This window comes from Sipha flava, unplaced genomic scaffold (assembly GCF_003268045.1).
Source record: "Sipha flava isolate LNK unplaced genomic scaffold, YSA_version1 208_pilon_pilon, whole genome shotgun sequence".
Lineage (NCBI taxonomy): Eukaryota > Metazoa > Arthropoda > Insecta > Hemiptera > Aphididae > Sipha > Sipha flava.
In genome coordinates, this window is record NW_020272815.1 from 463,513 (window position 1) to 485,691 (window position 22,179).

Genomic DNA, 22,179 nt, shown 5'->3' on the forward strand with positions numbered 1-22,179 from the left:
TAAATTATCAATGTGTACATAATACTACATTACAGTACAATTCATATTTATCTTGTTTTATAAAATGCATTTTATTTTTCATGGCCGTGCAATAATTTGATAGTTTAACTACATTTATATTAGTATATTTTTCAATAATTATATTTTTAAAATATAAAATTATTTTTATTACTTCTAAATTATACTTAATATATTTTGAAATTACATTTATTTTTTGGAGCAACTTAGTCATGAGTAAGTATTTATACAATTTGAACAAGATCCTATTAATTTATAATTAGTTATTAATAACCTACTTGCATGGTTATAAATAATTTATTTTAAATAATTATAAATGTAAATTTATGAAAAATTTCTAAAATCCTATCAACTCTCAATATTCTATTTCTTATTTTAATATCCAGTTAAATCTCCAATTTAAGGATTTAATTATAACTTTTGATTTTAAATTAAATTTTTCTTTTCTGAAACGATCAAAAATAAAACTTTTTGTATCTTAGGATTTATTAACCATACTTGAGGTTCATTCTTAGATCTTATTCCTTTAAAAATCTTCTATTGTTGTATTGTTCGATTCAATGTAGAGTACTATCTTCTCATCTGAATAAATAATAAGTCAAAACAAAATCTTATGTTAGAATCCGTTCAAAATAGTTTTTTACATTTTATCTCTTTTAAGTTCAATATCCACAGACCCCTTTATGGGTCATACAATGTTTTATATTTTTTGAATATTTTTCTACTCTTTGATCGTCGTATATTATTGCTCTCTTTATTTTTTTCAAAAACCGTTATTATGTTAAATTATCTGTTATAAAATACTTTCTTTAATCCGTTTTATAATTAATAGCTTTAATGCCTAGAGATTCTATACCTTTTTATCTATTATTTTCAAGTACAAATTATATTTTTAACTAACTCGCCTGCTAACTTTCTAATGGTTGGAGTAATACTTATGCCTTTAATTTTATTTATCAGTTTATTATTTTGTTTAATTTATATTATATATTTATTTTTAAATATACAGTTATAAAGACCAAGGCTCAGAAGTTGTAGCACTAAAAATGTTACTTTTTAGCTCTTAAATATGCACTTAAAAACTCTAAAATATGCACTATAAATAGCACGAAAAATCAAAAAATATGCATTTAACTTGAAAAAAATGTAATTTTACAAATTGTTGGGTTCATTAGAAACAGTCTGGACTGATTGAATTATAAACTGTTAACAAAAATGTTAAATTACTTAAATATATTTCTAAAAATATACTTATTAAATTATTTTATATATTTACCTTGGAAATTATCCTAGATTATTAAAATGTTTGATAATCTAATGCAATGATATAATAAGGGAATAACAATAACGTCACTAACTATTAATACATCAAATTGTCGACGAAAACATAAAATAATATTTGATGAGGTCTATTTATTTCCAATAATTAAAATATTTTTTAAAAACATAACCAAGTAAATCGGTTAGTATCAACAAAATGTGATTATTTCCTACATTGTGTAAAAATAATTCCGTAAATATGCAAAAAATAGCAAAATTAAATTTTGTGTATGATATCCGAGTAGTGAGAAACATATTTGCATCTTACTTTCGATGTACTAAGATGAACCAAGAAAAACATGCATTTGCTAGAACTTCCGAGCTCTGGTAATGACTAATTTATTGTATTATGTTTGTTACTTTTTCACACGCAATATTCTTAATATTAAGCTTTATGACTTAAGTCCGTATATACTAAAAAAATATTTATAACCTATTAATTTATATATTCTAGACATTATAATAACGTATTTTCATTCAAAATCTTATTTTTACATAATGGTGTACAATGTTGCTTTTAAATTTAAAAAAAAATTCTCCAGTAGTATATCCAATTTAAATCCTCTGCAGAATCGATTTAATCTTGATATTTATTCAGTTAGATCTAGTTCTATCCAAATAAGTGAAATCAACTAATTTTTAAAATTGAGTATTTGTACAGTGTTTATGAACGTTAGCTTATGAATTTTTTGGATTGAATTTCACTATTCTTTATTTTAATCGAATTACGATAAAATACTTTCAATTTTACAGTTGAATTGTATAAATGTTTTGATTTTATACAATGATCTTGCAATTTTGAACTTAAATGTTATAACACAAATGAAATCAAGTTCTAATTGTTGAAAAAAAAATGTTCAATTGAATCGAAGCCCCAACGAATTGTGTAATTGTAAACTTTGATTTTCGATAAACATGTTTATTTATGTTATGATAGTATTTAGTCTAAACTTTATGTATGCAAAAAAATCGTTAGTATTGGATAGTTAGTTATGAGTTTCCAAGAATTGTATGACATCAAACCATTTTAATCTAATAAATGTGGTTAATAATAATTGTGGAAAGTGTTTTCTATAATTTGTGGTTTTCTGTCCAAGCAAACCGGATGTTTGGTAGAATATATTTATGTAAAATATATTATATCTTTTATCTGCTGTATACATAATTTGGTGATTAGTTTAGTTTTGATTTATTTAGTTTTGTGCGTAACAATATAAAGAAGAAAAAATTATCATTCAAGTGGTTCACTGTGATATAACTGTCATTTTGTCAAGTAATACCGATGTATTGTCTAAGTTTAGTTGTTTAAAATTCTAAAATATTAATTAATTAATTTTCTTAACACAACCATCGAAACTATAGCCTGTAAATTAAATTTGTTGGAATAATTTCTCATTTTAACTTTTGTAAAAAAATAAATTGTTCAAATCAGATTTAAAGAAGAATGTCATAATGTCATTTCAAATTAATTAACCATGTCAAATTAATTAATTATTTTATAATTCATTTTATAAATATCGTATTTGGTTTTTTTATACTCCTTATTTACTCAAACATAAATAAATTTTCAATATTATGTGAAATATATTTCTCATTTTTTTTTAATAATTAGGTTTTTAACAAACAAAACAAAAAAATGTTATCAACTGAAAATTGATTACAATAAAATTAATAATAATATAATTAATATATTAATAATAATATATTTTAATAAATCTTAAATTAAGTATAATTTCATAGGAATTTGATAAAATCTGGTATGAAGATTTCTTTTTTTAAACTTCGCAAATGTTTTCCCCATACACTTTTTTTATTAATTAAATCAAATTTTTTACTCTAAAATATGGACTCTACATTAAAATTACCGTTGATAATATACCAATCCTTTCTTCCGATAAGTCAAATTCTTCGGTCTGAATCTGAATATAAGATTAATCTGGCAAAATCATATTAAAAAAAGACTTAGTTTCAATGTACGTTCTCGCTCTTTAAAAATACTAATATCCCGGGGTCACCAAGAGGAGGGAGGGATCATTTTATTTCAGTCACCTGTCTAGGAAAATTTAAAGAATCTTAAAATCTAGATTGATTAGAAATACTTGGCGTTAGTGGCGTATTTATGAGGAGGGAGGGTGTTGGGGTTTCAACCCTCCCCTCAGAGACTTTCCAGACCTAACATTTTTAAATTTCGATCAATTTGAAGTTTGATAATTTTGAAAATTCGATTAACGGAAAAATTTTAAATTTATAAATTTTATTAATTTTATAAAATTATATTTTATAAAAACTAATAAAATTCAGATACGATAATATTTTATACTATAATATAGTAATAATGTATTATATAATATATCGCATTTTGCATAATGAGCATCAATAAACTCTCAAGCTTTTCTTCGACAATTGTGGACCTTAATCTTGTTTTAATAAGTTTAACCTTAAAACAATAATTAAAATATAAATTAATAATCAAAAACTTGTTTACAATATACATTTTCATTATTTACACGATAAGTATCTATTTGTATGAAAACAGTTAAGAACCACTTCTATAATTATAAATATATCTATGAATTTTCCAATTAATTTTTTTTATATATTAAGAATAAATAATTACTTTGGAAAATGATCTTTTTTCTGAAGTCGAAGTCACTGGAATTGTTCCGTACATTTTAAAGTCCAAGTATAGATTGGGAAAGGTACCGGAAAAATTCAAAGTTGATAAAATTTGAAGCAGGGTGTAAAATATAATTTGTTTTCCTTTATCTGTTACTCATTGTTACTACTACTGCTACCACTACTACTTATATTACAGTTACTAATTTCAGAATTTTCCTCATTTTATTTTATATTTTTGTTATCTTGGGTTTTTTGAAATTGTGATGTTACCATTTACATCAGAACCAAAAATTAATTCATTAAAACTTTTAGTAATTATTTTATATTCATTTCTTAACTGGATTACATTAAGATCTGTTACCCCCATGCACCTAATTTTTCAAAACAGTCGATTGGCAGTGTTTGATTGGTATTATTGTACAACAAAATCCTTTCTGGAGACAATAATGACAAATCTTTCATTATTTCACGTGAATCATTAAATTTTGAATTTATGGAATTGATGATTTGATACAACTCTTTAAAATAAGTTTCACATTTATATTTGAATTTTGCACAAGATTACACTTCATCAATACTGTTTTTGCCAAAACTTCTTTTATAATACATATTTCTTTTTCTATTTTCTTTGAAACTTGTTGGATGAAGTGAATTAATTTCAACAAATGCTGTTATTTCGGTTATTAATTTTTCATAATTTTCATCTTTCTTAATATGATTTAATAGATTTTATAATATATTTATTAAATTAATAGCTTCAATTAAGTCTAGAGATTTATATTGAAGATAATTAGCTAGTGGAGTGGTGATGGCCAAAATGTTTTTGACGAAAATCATTGTTAAAAAAACTCAAATTATGTAATTATTTTAAGAATTTTTTTAGCTCCTGTCTGTTTTCAGAAATTGATAGTTAACAAAGTGAATATAACAAGGCATTAAATTTTCAATATACGACTTGAATTACATGGTCATGTGACGTTTACCTAGTGTCTGGAAAATCTATCATTCTTCGAATACTCTGTAGGTTGAAGTAGCTTTTGTAATCTTAAAAATTCTGCAGTTCTTTTTTGTGTTCTTATAAAATATATTAACGCTTGAAAATCACTAAAGAAATTGTTTGTATTTGTACTAGAATCAGTCGTGTCTACGATGACTAAATTAAGTCTATAGGCAAAACACCATACATAAGTGGCTTTTGGATTTTTCTTTTGTATAAGAGTCTCTAAACCATTATATTCCCCTTGCATTGACACAGCACCATCATATGATTGTGCATACATATGTTTTTTCCAATTTATACTATACTGTTTCATTATTTTCAAAAATACCTTTACCAGTACTATTATCTGGAGTTTGTAAAGCAATTATCGTTCTTTTATTTCCTCTAAATAAACATATCTTAACAAAAATGTTATTTTTTCCAGATTAAATACATCAATAGTAGTATCTACAACTATTGAAAACATTTCAGATTTTTTTAATTTTATTTAACATTATACAGGTAGATCTTATAAATTCTTTCATAATATCTAACAATTTATTCTGGCTTACATTAGACAAAAAGGATAATTTATTTTTTGAAACATGGCACAATATTTGGACTTGTTACATTTCTGAATGCTCAGTCTTTTTTGTGAGGTTTTTCATTAACCACTTTAGTATTAAGAAACGATTTAATATTATGAATATCCTCATTATTATCATTACAAAAGTATGGTTACATTTTTTAATGGTTTTTTTTAATTTCTCATCTAGTGTTTGAATTGTTAACACAGGCATTTAAAATTAAACATATAATATTTTTTATCTTAAATTGTGATGTAATCTCTCAATATCATTTATATAAAATTATTGACCATATAAAGTAATAATAATTAATAGTGTGGTAATAATATTCCTTTACAGTAAGCCAATTTAATTGCTATCTTCATTTATTTTTACGATTTATAAATATAATTTAAAATCAATATTAATTGCAAAAAGTCACTTATTATTTAACAGAATAATCATCATACGAGGATCTTAAGTTTAACGCTTTTATTATGAAATTTAATTCATGGAATTATGGAATTATACATGTGTAATTTTAAAATGTATAACACGGACTTATTTAACTTACATTTTTTTTTATCTATCTACGCAAATGAATTTAATATAATAAATTAGTTTGACAGTTAAAAGTTGTCATTAATATATTGATTATATCTTATATTATAGCTTTTATTTAAAAATATTAATTTTGTTAATTTTTACATATATGTAAAAAATACTACAAATATATTTGCTCTTTGCCGTGGGCTTACAAATAATTAATGTACTAAAATTAGGAAAAATTGTATAAGCAAGTCTAATCAATTTTAAATCAATTAACTAATAATTTCTAAATATATTATGATGTTTAAATTAATTATATTATTAAATATAAATGACCTATTTAGTATTGATTTTTTTTAAATTTTTAATTAAATAAATTAAAATATAGAACTAATAAACTCCTGGTGGGCATAGAATATAAATATAGTTAAATTTTATAATAACCTTATATTAATCTTAATTTATTTATTTAATAATTAATAAATAATTAATAACCTTAATGCTCAATCACTATTATTATGAGTTACGTATTACTTAATTATTAAGTAATAATAAATAATAATTTAAAAAGGTACTCAAAATATTATATAAGAACAAAGAGCAACGAAGTAGAGCAAATCATTCTATATTTAATATGCGAGTATGATATAAGTATTATAATAAAATGTAATAATACATTTTACATTTCGATCAAACAAAATTGTTATAAACATTTTATAACATATTGAACGACTACGTAAAAAATAAAAAACCAATTATATATATTGTATATATATATATTGTACTAGTTATTTGTTAGGGATTTCAAATCTAGAACACTCAGGTAAATTGTAAACGAAACCATAAAATGCTGTATATTATTAAATGCAGATTGAATTTATAGAATACATAAGTACATTTGTTGTCAGTTTAAAATTAGAAATACATTCTTCTCTTATAATATTTTTATAGGTTGTAAGTATTTTTGATTATTTGTAATGCATTTTTTACGTACTTCCAATGAATGCCAAATTCAATCCGTCTCCATAAATTCGATTTGTTTTAAAATCAAATTATTTTTTAATGTTTTCTAGATTTTTTATTTTGGTAAGCAAATAATTGTACGATTGAAACTGTAATTAGTTATAATCAGTGGCGCCCACAGGCTTACCATGAACCATTGCAGTTATAGTTATAGGGCCCCTAAATTAATTTTGGTCTACATTCATACTGGTATGACCATATTCATTTGATCGAAATAATTTTTTTTTTCAAATGTATTTTCAAATACATAATTACCTTAAATAAATTAAAAAAAAAATCTCCACCTGTTGATATTACTAAAAAATGTTTAAAAAGGAATTTTAATTTTTTTTCTTTTCTTATGAAGGTTTTCTTAAATGTATTTAATTCTTAAATTTGTAGTTATTGTAGTATTTTTAACGTTTTATTTTTTGAAGATATACTTGAGAGTAGGTGAATAATTTTATTTTCAGTGGTTATATATTTATGTCTATAATACTTCTGATATAATTTAATGTGAATAGGTACATATTATGATCGATTGTAATACTCGAGTGTTAAATATACAAAAATAGTAATAAATGAAAATATAGTGACAAAATTTGAAATTTTTTTCAAATATAATTCCTACTTGTTGTTAAACGATATGGAACATTGAACGTTAATATTGAATATTTAAATTGAATTTGATAACTTCTTATGTTACAGCAATGAGTATTAATATAAAATAAATATATGATGTTTAACGATTTGTTTAATTTTGTAGTATAAAATAGTAGGTATGTTTTTATATTGCTGTATATAGATTTAAAAAGGTGAATGTTATATGTAATGTATAAGATTGAATGTAGGAACCTTCCAAGGTCTTATGAAATTATCAAAAACGTATTAAAATCTAATTATTTTTATACAATTATGGTATATACTATGGTAAAACTATTGAACATATTATTTCAACGTGAATTATCTTTATTTAATTCAGAATAGACGATATTAACATATACAATTTACTTGTGAGATAGGTATTCATTATTCTTTTAGACAGTCGAATGAAAAATACAGATTTGCTGAAATTTATACTCCTTTACAGTGTGTTTATGGTTTTCATGTGTTTCATGGTGTTTGAAAATATGTTTAGCTTTCTGATTTTATTTTTGCAATTATAGCTTTCCAAAAGTTAGGGTCATATACCGATATACGTATTACTTACACAATGAAAAACAGTTACATATGGTTTCTGTTTTTCACATGTTGAATTAATGAATTCTGATGAGGATTTCAGCCGGTCGTATAGCTACTTGTGTAAAAGTAACACGTAAACTTGTCATTAATATTAGAGGATTTTCTTCGGGAGAATCGAGCCGCTCCGCCTCACACATACGTGCATGATATATGATATATAAAGTCGTTTTAATTCGTTTCATCAACGAAAAAAGTTTGGTGCGGTAAATATAAACTCGTTTTTCCAGTTAACGTTATTACATTGTTTGCTGTCACCACACATGTGTTGATCAAATGTTTAAGGGTGTCGGTTTTTATTTACTCAAGATCTTTTTCTAGAAACCGCCCTAACCGCACCCTTTCAAAAACAGAAAAAAAAAACAATACATCCCTTTTGTACGCTTATACAACTTGTGTGTGTGTAGTAAATATAGAACGAAGACGAGCGATACGCGGCGGCAGCATGTATGCGAACGCGCCTCATGTGAATGCCGGCGACAACGATGACGCGGCGGACCAGGCGCGACAGGCCAGGGAAGAAGGGAGATTTCGCGGTGTGCCTACGCACACGTCGGTGGCTTACGCGGCCGGCCGGACGGGGGACGCGGAGCGGCGTTAGGGAGTGGTCGCCCGGCGTGTGCCTGCGCGCGCGCGCGCGTACGTGCATGTGTTTGTGTGTGTGTGTGCGTGCGTGCGCGCGCGTGCGCGCGCGACGTGTACGGTGCATGTGTGTGTACGTGTTCTCAGTTGTGGTGGCACTTAACGCCCGCCGCCCGCGATCGGGTTCGTCCGAAGTCGGTACCGCCGGCGATCGTCGTCGTCGTCGTTGTCGCCGCCGCTGCTGCCGCCGCCGCCGCCGCCGCCGTCATCGTCAACGGACAGCGCTGCTACACAGCAGTACAGAGCGGTAGCGGCAGAGCACTAGCAACTTTGATCGTGTTAGTATGCGTTTGCCGTTTGCCGTAGACCAGTGTGTGCATGTGTGATCGTATATCGGTCGCCGTCGCCCGTCATCGCCACCGCCACCGCCGCCACCACCTCCGCTGCCACCACAGTCGTCCTCTAAAACAATAATCGAATAAAATATTATTTTTTTTTTATTTTATCACACATTGTTTGTCGCCGTCGTGGACTCTCGATCTCGACGACTTATTGGAATTCGGGGGCGGTTTTTTACGTTTATCATTTTTCCCTCGTCGTTTCCATCTCACAGCTGCTGGCAAACCCCTCCCCGTCGGCAAAAAAAAAAAAAAAATCAAAGTGTGTTCACTTACATATGTATACCGTACTTTTAATTTTTTTATCACTCATTTTAAACCAATGAATCGTTTTATGTTCTGTGCACTTTGAAAAACTTACAATTTGTTTTTTCTGTTTCTCTAGGTAAACTTTCACGATTACAGTGCATCCTACTCCAAGGTAAGTGTTGACGATAGCGGTTTATATTATACTATACTTGTGTTGTACGATTTTTATTTGTAACCTTATAAGGTGCCGCAATGTCGTTTGGCACATTTCCACCGAAAGCGTCGGTTTTTCCCCTCTACGATGTTTATATTTTTCGATTTCTCGCGTTTTCCCGTCGACGACGACGTACTCCACTAGTTTTTAATACGGTGTACTGAGACGAGTGGTCAACAGAAATTCGTACGTCACCGCCACCACCGCCGCCGCCGCCGCCGTCGTTTGTTGCGGATTTCAAAGCACACGTCATCAACAACACTGACGCGGCGGCGACCAAGGCGAACCACGGTGACGACTATTCCTTCGCGAGCGTATGTTGTTTTATCGCACCGTCTACCATTTTTTTGTAATATTGTCGAACCGCGTTCGCGAAGAAAGCGACGTCCGGCTTCGGCGCTTCCGGCGAGAACGCCTAGCCGTACCGCGACGACGCCGAATCTAACGGTGTTTCCTGCGGCACCGAGAACCGCGGTCACTTGAATTACACGTACGCGTAAGAATTCGCGTAGCGTTTCGGATAGATATTCGTGTAAAACGTGTACACACGCCTTGGTGGTTTCAAACCGGTACGTTTTCACCGCGTACACGGAGTAGGTACCGTCCAAGTGCGCGCGCATCCGAGTGCACCGTAGGAAACGTAATTCCGTTTTCGCGTACTCCTCCGGTTCTCATCGTCTTTCTGCGATCACCGGTACATACCGGTATATCGTCTTCTCTCCGCCATGCCACCACGTATAACGTTCGACCCATTCACTATTGATGTGTATTTTTATGCGTTTACTTATCGCCCCGTGTTTTCCGCCCGTCTTATCGTCCTTTTCGTTATTATCCCTTCGTTCACCACCGCCTCAAAGAAAATCCTCTACATACATGGCGTAGAAATCACGTTTCGAAACTTTCACCATCGTCATCATCATCTGCAGCGTAATTACGTGTACACGGGTTGTATTTGGTAATAGGGTGTGTTCGAATATACGTACTCCGCGTCTACACCCTTTATGATGAAAATGGTCTGAAAGCTGCGCTGGAAAGGAAAACGCGCATGATGCTGACATATGCTTTAAGTGGTCTTGGTTATTATTATTATTAAACTTTTTTTTCCTTTCCCCTAAACACGAACAAATTTTTTCCATTTCATTTTTCGTCTCAGAATTTTTCTCTTTTAGTTTGTTTGTTACAATACGAAACGGTACTTTTAAATTAAGTCGTGTGTGTATTAATTCGCACACCGCTTATAGTGCAATGTTCGCACAAAGGAAAATCTTTTAAAGTTTTTCGTCATCGATTGTTTAAATACACGACTAGTTAAGTCGTATGGTATCCATACAATAACGCGATAATGTTCCAAGTAAAATACATAATCGTATATTTCTACAATAATATAAAGTAGGTGACTAAATAATACTCGGGAATTCGCCAATTTCCCAGAAGTAAAGTTAGATTATCGGATTAAAAAAAAAAAAAAAAGAATTTCATTGCATACTGTCATTTTATATTTTCCTTTTTACTTTCAATACATCACGTTTCGATGTTTTCAGACCCATGTCTTTTATTTATTCTGTCTAAAAAATGTGATAAAATTTGAACGTTTAGCAATTATATATTTCAAGTTTCTAAATTGCAAGTGTTTATTCACAACAATAATGCAATTTAATTAAGAAATTATTTTTGTCAAATATTTTTTAAATTTATAAGACATGTACTGAATATTTAATTTTTTAATCAATATATAACCGGTTCAATATAGTTGAAATTTCACGTTATTTTTGATACCAGGTATTTTAACTTTGACTTAATATTAAAACATTATCGGTACAATAATTTTAAATTGGTAAAAGGATTTGCTAGTGTATTGAATTTAGCCTGTTTTTTAGTCGTTTTAAAACAATTAATTAAATTTAAAAACAAAATAATGAAATTAATGTTATACATAGTATAGGTGTAATCATCCAAATATAATAATCGTGGGCCTGGCTTGACGGGATTGATTTTTTTGTTCCGCCGGGAGAGGGTGGGTTTCCCCACAAAGAACTATGACGTCCAAAATCCTGTGGGTGTATGGGTGTATTCGCGCATATGTGTATGTCCCATTTACACTTTAGACGCTTACATTATTAACTTAGGCTCCTGTTGCTTTCTTTGACGTGTCCTTTTTCTCACTTTTTTCCGCATATTCAAATTAATTTCAATTTACCAAACATTAATGCGGTCTTTGTTTTATGTTTTTTTTTATTCTTTTTTGTTCAGTGTAATGAGAGACAAAATAACTTTAAAGTAATTAAACATGTTTAAAATTCTCCTTTTGAACAACTATTAATGGTAAAACAGGACTGAGTTTTGTAATGACTGCTGTTTTTTTTTATCTTATAACGATATTTATGGCATAATGTAGTGAATTATAATTTTATATATTTTAAACATCCAATCAACTATTAGGTTGATTAAGAGCGTGTACGATTTTATGGTATTTATTTATGCGATTATTTTATATGAATGTTATAAGCAAATGTACAGTCATTTTTATTTAAAATTAATGTTTACTTGATTTTTAATAATATCATAATTTTTACTTAAACAAATTTTGGTATTTAATTTTACTTTATAAGAACATAAAAAGTCTTGATGAACATTTACAAGGATAGTAAATAGATTTCAAGTCCTTCTAATCGTGAATAAAAAAAATTGAGCTTATAATAATTTCTGTAGTTCCACTTTTATAATTCAACTATATGTTTATGTACAAATAAAGATTTCTATCCTCGGTATTTACATTTTGAAACGATTTTTTGTTATTTTTAAACATTTTATATTTGTAATAACAATTATTGACTTTATCAACTTAATAATTAAAATTATTATTTAATATTTCTCTAATGAATTATTTATTTTTTCTTATCAATAAACTTAATATATCGAAGATTAGTTTTGATTCAATAATTATACATTATTTCAGTAATTTTATTAGTTCATTATGAAAAGTTTCAGAATTGTTTTCTAAATCATACATTATAAAATATTATATTATAGCTCAGCAAGTCTGATTATCGTGTTATTTTAAACTTAGTTACTTATTTCTATTATACAAACATATTTTCATTTTTGCACTGTGCTAAATTACACGCCCGTTATAAATTTTTTAATTTTTTTTTTTTTCATTACTCTCATTACACTCGCACACATTTTACTCATATTTTACATTTGTATTGCATTTTATAATATTAAGCCCTATTAACTTTACTTCTAATTTTTTTTTTAATCTGTAAAAAATGTTAAAATAGAACAATTAATCACAAAGGTGTCTTTACTCAAAACACTTCGATGATTATCCACTTTGGGACTCAGTAGGTTAAGTTATTTAATATTTTTATTTTTTAAGTATTAATTTTCCTGATTAAATTTTACTTTAATCATCTTACTAAAAAACATTTGTTCACTGTGCATGAATTTAGCGAGATTATTTTTAAAAAAAAGTATTAATAACAAACAGATCTACAAGTATATTACTCATTAATGAGTAAGATAATATAATTTTGAACATTTTTTTAGTTAAAAATATGTTGACGTACTATTCCAAATATTAATTTAAATAATAAGCTCTAAAAATTATGAAATAATACAAAAATTTTAAGTTCTAACAAAAAATGTGCCTAACTTACTCAAATTTCCAAATTTGTTGTTTAATTTTTATTACCGTAAAATGGTGTAACATTGATAAAATTAAAAAATTTTCTTAGTTTTTTGTTTATTAATTATTGAAAAATAAAGCTTTATTATAAGTTTTTACCAATTATTGTTCTTTATAAATATTTAAATAAAAAGTGCCTTAAATTTAAACACTTAATTTATTTGTGATGATTATTTTATTCTAACTAAATATATCATAAATATTATTTTTAAATTCTATTTATAATTATTTGTTAAATTATTTTAATGTTCAAATGTTTTATGATGAATGTCAACTGCAATTATCTTATAACTTTATACATTTTTCTAGGTATTTCTAAAACGCATGTTTAAAATTTTGTCTATATAATTAGTTTCTTTAATTTGTATACTAATATTAGTTTTGATTGGCATTTTAAATGTTGGTTGAATGATGGATAAAATGTACTTTTAAACACTTTTTAATGATAAGAAATAATATCGATTGCAAATACCGTATATTTAAATATTTCTGATATTTTTTTATTATAATATTTTATATTTTTAAAATAAATGATGAAAGATAAATTATATTTTATTATATTTTTTCAATTTTTATATCATTTAAATATATTATTATACTTTTAAGTAATCAATGATATTTTTTTATATTTTACTTTCACAGATTTTTCGGTTAGATATTTAGTTGAAGATGATTTTAATTTTTACTAGTTAAGTATTTTTTGATTAATTCTTTGAAACTTAATTCACTTTATAAAATTAACTTATTAAAAGTATCAATAATGATATATTATAAAAAATTTATTTTATCATTTAAATACATGCTTGAAAAGATTATTTAATGAAATAAAAATCTTCATTTCTTTTGAATTAAAAACTTCTTGGTAGGTCTTTTTTTACATTTCCTGGCAATGTAATAGTATTTGAGTACTAATAAAAAAGTACACGACATTTGATCCCTTTTTTACTGACAATGGTATAATAAAGATTAAGTAACATTGATAAAACCCGAACTATTTTAAACCCATACTTTATATTTCAAATTAAATATTAATGTCTATATTTCACATTTTATTGTTCATTTGGTAGTTATAAGGACCATTACCTAAAATACATATCGATTTCAGTTTTTTATTTTTTAATTTTAGGATTCGTTGAATTTTATATTACCTGTTCCTTTGGAAATTACTTTTGTGGAATGTTTAACTAAAATTAATTATTTTCTTGAGTTAACGCCCTTTATAGACTCTTATTTTTAATTATATTCAGGATTTCAAATTTTTCATTTAAAACTCAAATAGTTTTAAGTTATATAAATATATATGTGTGTGTGTGTATTTTTTTATCTCAGCTTTTGTAATCTTCAAGTCAAAATATATTTGTTTTCTAGACACAGTAGCTTAAAGAGAAAGAGTTATAGAATTACATTTTTATTACTGTTAAAATAAAATCAAAAGGTTATAAACTATTATTATGTATTATGATTTTAACTAGTGTGTTGTTCTGGGTTAGTTAAAACTAATTTTTATTTATTTTACTTAACTTTTCAAAAATAATTTGGTCATAAGGTATTATTTTATTAATTGTTGATGCATTAATATTAAAACGAATTTATTTAGGTATTATTATAGTTTAATTGGATACATTTGTATATTTTTCATGATTTATTTACATAAAATATAATCGAAGTATTTTCGAAGGTTTTTGTTCACTATAAATAGCATAATGTTCATTCTTAGTTGTTAGTAGTTATTTTTTGGTCGTTAAGTAATTTATTTATATAATTCGTTGTTTATCAATCTAAAGTTTAGTGTTCATTATTATAATACCGACAGATAATAAAAATATTTAATAGTATTGTGTAACTACCTCGATTGTTTTAGCACATATTTTAAATAACATATTTCAATTTAACGTGAACATAAATATAATTCTTATTCATAATTTTTTATTATTGTGGTAATACATGTTAATTAGATTTGATCATGAATTATTTTTTCCGTTGTTTTGTTTTGATTTAATTATTTATAGTTTTATTTACAATCCTAATTATCTTCCAAATAACTTAATTGTGCATAGTACGTATTTGTATAATAATAATTTCCCTGCTCTTACAATATTGTGGTGAAGAGCTGATAAACTTTATAGTTATTATTAACTAGAAATTTATTTAATGATTTCAAAAGTGTTCGCGCAAATTATTGTTGATTACTTATTTCTGTTGATATATAGTACTTTATAAGTTTAAAATATATTTTTATTCTATTTTTTAATTAGTTTAGTTTTTGAAAGTGTATACTATATTAATATTGTACATCCGATCACGCCTTGAGTTTTTTAAAATCATCAAAAAGTGAAGATCATACAATTTTTTTTACTTGAAAGTATTTTTATAAATTTGACTAAAAAACTATGATGGGTATTTTACTTATAACTAGTAACTAGTACGTTATTCAAAAACTTATTTTATAAAATCACATTTTTAATAAAATTTTTTATTATAATAAATTATGAATGTTTAAATAATATTTAGTACAATTGTATGAATATTTTAAATAAAAATTATGGTTAGCAAGTAGCAGCAATCTTTGCTTACTATAATGCATTGAGTCTAGTAAGTACGATGTTTATTAATGCATTAACGCTTCCATTTAAACTTGAATATATTGAAATTTATGATAAAAATATTATAGTATAGTTGTTTAAAATTTATATGAGCAAGGTTCACTACAGACGAATCGCATCGGATAAGTATAATATAACTAACGTATTACGCATTTTTATGTGAATAACAATCATTATCGGGTAATATTTTTTGAGTTTTATTACTTTGACATATTTGTAAGCATCATTAGCTTTAATGTATAATGTTTCTTATAAATGTTTCTAATGAGTCTGCTCATGAAAACGACTGTGATATTGGTTTTTCGTTATTTTATTTTGTTCACTACTTATTTTATATTGTATATTGAATTATGCTTACAAAAATGTTTCGTTGATAATAATATCTCACATTGATAACGTTTAAACTATGATATTTTTAAATGTTTGGTAAATTAAAAGTTCTAACATGCACTTTTTAGAAACAAAATGCTTAATTTTAAGAAGATATATTTAAATATTTTATGTCTAAAAATATGTATGTATGTATTCACTTTTTGTTTTCACTTATAATTTTTTATAGTGCACATTTTCACCTTTATAAAAAATAAACTTTCAGTGTATTTATATCTAGGTACTTATGTAGAATATTCTTTTATATATTACGTTAATATAACAGTTTTGTTTTAATAATCATGTTGAAGTTTATGTGGAATTTATATACTACTGTGGCCCACCATTTCTTCAAATGTTTGTTTTTATTATTAATATAATTCTATACTTGAAAATAGTTAGAAAAAAAATTTACGAAAATTATTAATAAATTATTTTATTGAAAATTGAAATAATGAATCATTCGTCATTTTCTAAAATGTTGTGAAGGAGATTTATCTTAATACTAATGTCTTATATAACTTAAGTATATATATATATATATATATATATATTATACTAATTATAGCTTTAATATTTATTCATGAATATATGAAATAATTATCATTTAAATTGTAATTTATTAATATAAAATCATATTATTTTGATTTTGCGAAATGTAATCATGTCACAGAAAATTTATATTTTCAATATTTTCAATTGACACATTTTAAGAGGTTACTAATAAAATGTAAGATATCGATTTTATTAGTCTTATTTTTATTATTTTTTCAAGTTCACTTGCTTTATATTTATGGCAATTTATTTTAATACTTAGTTAATAATATTTATATCTCTCTAATACCTAATAGAAAATATTCATTTTAGTAGCATTTGAATATTAAAACTGTTAGAAATAATGGCTATATTAATGCCTTATATTATAAGAATAATAATAATTGCTGCGGCTTTTATTAATATATACTTAATTTTTTAAATTAAAATCTAAGAATATTTAATGAATGCACGTATGCTTATAAAATGAGTAAGTAAAACTTATTGAATGAGTTTAAACATTTCATTTTATTTTGAATTAATATTTATACAAATGTCTTGCAATTTATTATATTAGGTACCTAAACTATTACTGACTACATAGTAAATGTTTTGTTTGATTGATGTTAAGAATATTTCATATTTATTAGCTTCGTATATAATGATAGTGTAGGCTTATGGTATATTTATTGTGTATTGCTATATAGAATATTTCTTAGGTATTTATTTTTCATATTAAAATAGCTATAGAAAAAATATTTTATTGTCATTTATCGTTCAGAATTTTTAATAAATGCTTATTGAAAAGAAATTCCTCATTTTTTTGGAATACTTAATGTCATATTGGAATATTATTGAAATATTGCATTTTTAATGTAAATGTTCAATATAATTTTTATATATTTTGATTATAATCAATATATACGAGTAGTTTAGAATATATTATTGAATTATAACTTCTTCAATTTCTCGTTGGTATACATCAATATTATTTTAAATGATTTATTATTATTTTTTCATATGGTATATTATATATATACTATAAACCGTACTATGTATGTTTCATTTATGCTATTTTATATTGGCAATCATCTACAGGACTATTTACATTAAATCGATTTATACTATTTATGTGGGACCATTAATTATATCTTCATACTGGTTGTTAAATAACCCAATAGGACTGTGTTTCATCAATTTATTAGTACATATTTTATAGAAAATCAATTTAGATTCCACTCTTATTCTAATTTTTAAAATTCGACGATAAAAATACATTTTAGTCAGCGCTGCATTGTCATCGATATACGTAATATAATATTATATATTATGTTCGTATTACAATCGCTAAGGCGTAAATATTGAATTGCATATATGTGATTTATAGTCGAATTATAAATTTGTTTTTAACTGCGTAAAATATAATATTGCGCTGTAATTTTTTTTTAACAAAAGCAAATTTAACTAAAAAAAAATATATATTTATAGGTGTATTATAATATTTACAGATATATATTATATTATATTCGTTCAAATAGGGTAAATTCTATATAGAGATATATAATTACTAGATATGTGTATTTAGAAAGTCATAAAAAACAATTACAACAAATATTCGAAGCGATCGTATGAATGATTTATATTATTATTGTTAATTTGTCAATCGATTACTGGCGCGCTTGGTCAATCAGTGTTGATTCTTTTTATAGCGAGTGCGGGTTGAAAAAAATATTCGTCCTTAAGTAAACGCGTTGTGAATGAGACTGACGAATAAATATTCACCACCACCGCGCACTGCAATATATTTAGTAGGATTACAGTAGTTTATTGTGCTCCAATCGATGCAATAATAATAAAATATTGTTATACATGACGGACACAATACACGAGTCTGTATGGGAACGGTTAACATTCGTTAAATGTCGTCGTCGTTGTCGTCGTATTTTCCTTGTCCTTCAATGGGATTTTTTGACGCGCGTTTGAAACCCACATACGTATATGTGTATGTGTATCAGAGCATTTAAAAATGTACAATAAGTAAACACTAGACCACCATAACGAAATTATTGTGCCTGTGGTTAGTAGCTGTTTTTCATAGGTCTAACAATAAATGCACGTAACACGTACATTATACGATGTATGAAATAATGAAAAACTATTAAAAGATAAATTAAACTACAATAAGTAGTATTTAGTAGTTATTACATCAGGGCTTAAATTGTATAACATTGTTATAGAACACCGATAAAATTAGCATGCAGAGCTATACATTTCATATAATTAACGAGAATTTTATATTTCAAATTATATTCTTGAAGAGTTGTATTTGTTTTATTCCTGTTTTTTAAATTTGATTTTTAAAGTTTTTTTTATTAATCTTGTTGTTTAAATTAAAGTTGTAGGAAAATAGATTGCTAATAGAAAAATTCTCAAATTTCCATTTCACACGCGTTAATTTTTAAATAATTATTTAATAAATCGTTTTTTTTTTTTTTTTTTGATATTTTTGACGTTTCTATTACATATTGAAGCGCTGATTTTAAGATTTTTAGATAACGAAACAGCATATATTTCAATATTTTTTGGTGCTATAAAATCCTTCCGATTGTGTTATGTCGTCATGTACTCGTCGAATTTCGTCGTCGTGTACGTTCAGTACCGCAGCCGGGTGTACCTAAATTCCGCCGACAGCGAACGAGGAGCGTTCCGCGTCGTATACCTATAACGGTGTTCGTAACCGTTTTCGACGGATGTAGGTACGATGAAAAGAAAACAATAATAAACTATGCGTTCGTCCGAAGAGACGGGAGAAGCAGACTAGACAACTGCGAAAGAGAGACACTGCACACGGACTTGTGGTCGCGGCCGCCGTGTGATATTATATGGACTCAGTAGTCGCCGTCGTCGTGTCTTAACCGGCTGTAGCGTCAACCGTGGCGGCAGACGGACGTTGGTTGACCGGTCCGTCGAGTTCACTTTGTACGAGTACTAAAATGTGTTTGTCTTGCAAATACGATGTGGCACACCGCGGACAGATAGTTGCGATCAATAGCGTATGACTTGCCCCTCCGCCGCCATCACGTAGACCTCCACGCGCAGTCGTGTCGGTGGACCACTTTGCCGAACGCGTCTTTTACAGACACCGAAGAAGTTTTGGTCCTTGTTTGGATATCCGACGACATCACGGCCACACGATCCCGATTTTCCTGTCCGTCGACGTCTTTGGATTACGTTTCAAACGGTCGCGTACGTTATATTCTTTCTTTCTCTCTCTTACTCCCCCCAACGACCCTGTCTGTCGCTGTATCGTCCCGCTCACTCCCACTACCTCGTCTGATCCACTTTTTTTTTCCTTCTTACAAGTATAAAATAATATATTTTACACTCGTATGCGCTTTAACGGGACATCGTCGTATATAACGACTGCACACTGCGGCGTTTTTTACGTTTTCTGATATATTCACTCTCATGATGCATGTATGATACATGTGTTTGAAACTTTGACTTTGTTCGACGTTTAAAATGGATTATTTGAACTGATTTACAAAATTGAAGTTGGACTCCTTTCTGGATATTATTAATACTGTATCATACATTTCATTATATATCTTTATCCTACATAAATACCAATATTTCATTTTATATATTATTATGTAAATAAATTCATATAGTTTAATCACTATGTTCGAAGACATTTTTTTTTACTTATTATCATATTCATTCTCTATTATAAAGTATATTTTGTTGGTATAATTATAGTTATATTAAGTGAGATTTTGAATACTATGAAAAGTAACGGTACTTTATTTTTTTTCAACATAGTTGTGTGTAACGGAGTATTTACATTGGTTTTTCCTCATCAAATTCCAGACTTGTTCATTTTGTATGTATTATGCCATGTTATGTCGTAGAATTGATGATGCATTAGTTATTTCTTGATTTTTAATTTATATTTTTATATATAAATGTATAATATGAAACATATAAAAAATATCTAATGCTTTATCTGTCTGTGCAAAGCGGAAATAATTGTATGTATTCTTGTATTCTAATGGTTTATATATATCGAATTCCAGACAACACTTAATCAATGATGTGCATTTGAAAATTACACTTTCTTAATTATAAGATATGATTATTATTGTTGAATTTTTAACTACGGGACTCTTATGAGTCCGTTACATTCATAAGTTTTTTATGATGAGGCCGACGACTCCGTTATGCATGTGCAATGCGGGTATACAGGGCGAGTCGCTTGGAAACAATTACTTGAGGGGTCATCGTGTTTCAGTAGATGTCAACATAATGGTGGTATTAGGTTTCTAAACTATAAAATAACATGTGTTAATGTAAAAATAGAGTTGGTTTTTTCCCTAACTTTTCGATGAGAAACCATTTTTTCTGTATTTTTAACTTTTAACTAATTATACATAAAACTTTGCTTTTGTTTGAATACTCACCATGTGTGAAATATATAATTTACAGTATAATTTAAAACGGAATTTCATATATATTTTAACATGATAATTTATTTTCTAAAATATATATTTAATATCTTATATTATTTTTACCATCTTATTTTAATAAACCTATGTCACCTCTGGGATCATATTAATTATACAATTCAAACCATACTTTATTGAATCTTTAAAATAGTAATTTTTCAGCCAAAATTTTGTGATTTTGATGTATTAAATTCATGTTATTTCATCAACCTCGTATTTAAGAAAAGAGCCATATAAGCTCATTGAGTATTGTCAACGGTTGAAAGTATTACAAATCGAAGGTTATTAGAGAATGCCATGGAAATGTTTGTATGGTTCTATGCAATTTTTCATCAGGGTAAATAAAATATGCAATAAAAGGGTATGTTATCGATTTTTTAAGTCATATCATAATATTACATAATAGTATGTTTTATAATATACAATATATTTAATAAATAGAGATATATTTATATGTGCATCCACATTTTCATAAATATCATGCTTAAATTTAATAATTATTTTCAAAATAGTTTAGATTTACTAATAATTTGATGTAATTTATATTCACAAGTTGTGATATAGTCGCAACTTATTTTCCTATTCTATTTAGTATTATTTTAACATCATACATTCAGACTCGATAGAATTTTTAATCATTCATATCTGTGTTAACAAGAAAGTTTATATTAAATTATATTTACTATAATTCTGATTGTCAAGTGACCGTTTTTTCATCATGATTATTATAATCTTTATTGGTGTA

At 26.8% G+C, this 22,179-nt stretch overlaps 1 protein-coding gene across 9 annotated transcripts in view; it reads left to right on the forward strand.

Moving 5' to 3' along the window:
* The window catches only part of LOC112682659 (protein alan shepard), a 73,585-nt gene that overhangs the window by 15,044 nt on the left and 36,362 nt on the right, over positions 1 to 22,179 (forward strand). For 8 of the 9 annotated variants that reach the window (XM_025553328.1, XM_025553333.1, XM_025553334.1 and 5 more), the window contains exon 4: positions 9,658 to 9,693. In XM_025553328.1, the coding sequence (XP_025409113.1) occupies positions 9,658 to 9,693 (36 nt within the window). Of the gene's footprint in view, positions 1 to 9,184; positions 9,535 to 9,657; positions 9,694 to 22,179 lie in introns of those variants that run through there. The other variant, XM_025553335.1, reaches the window with a different exon arrangement.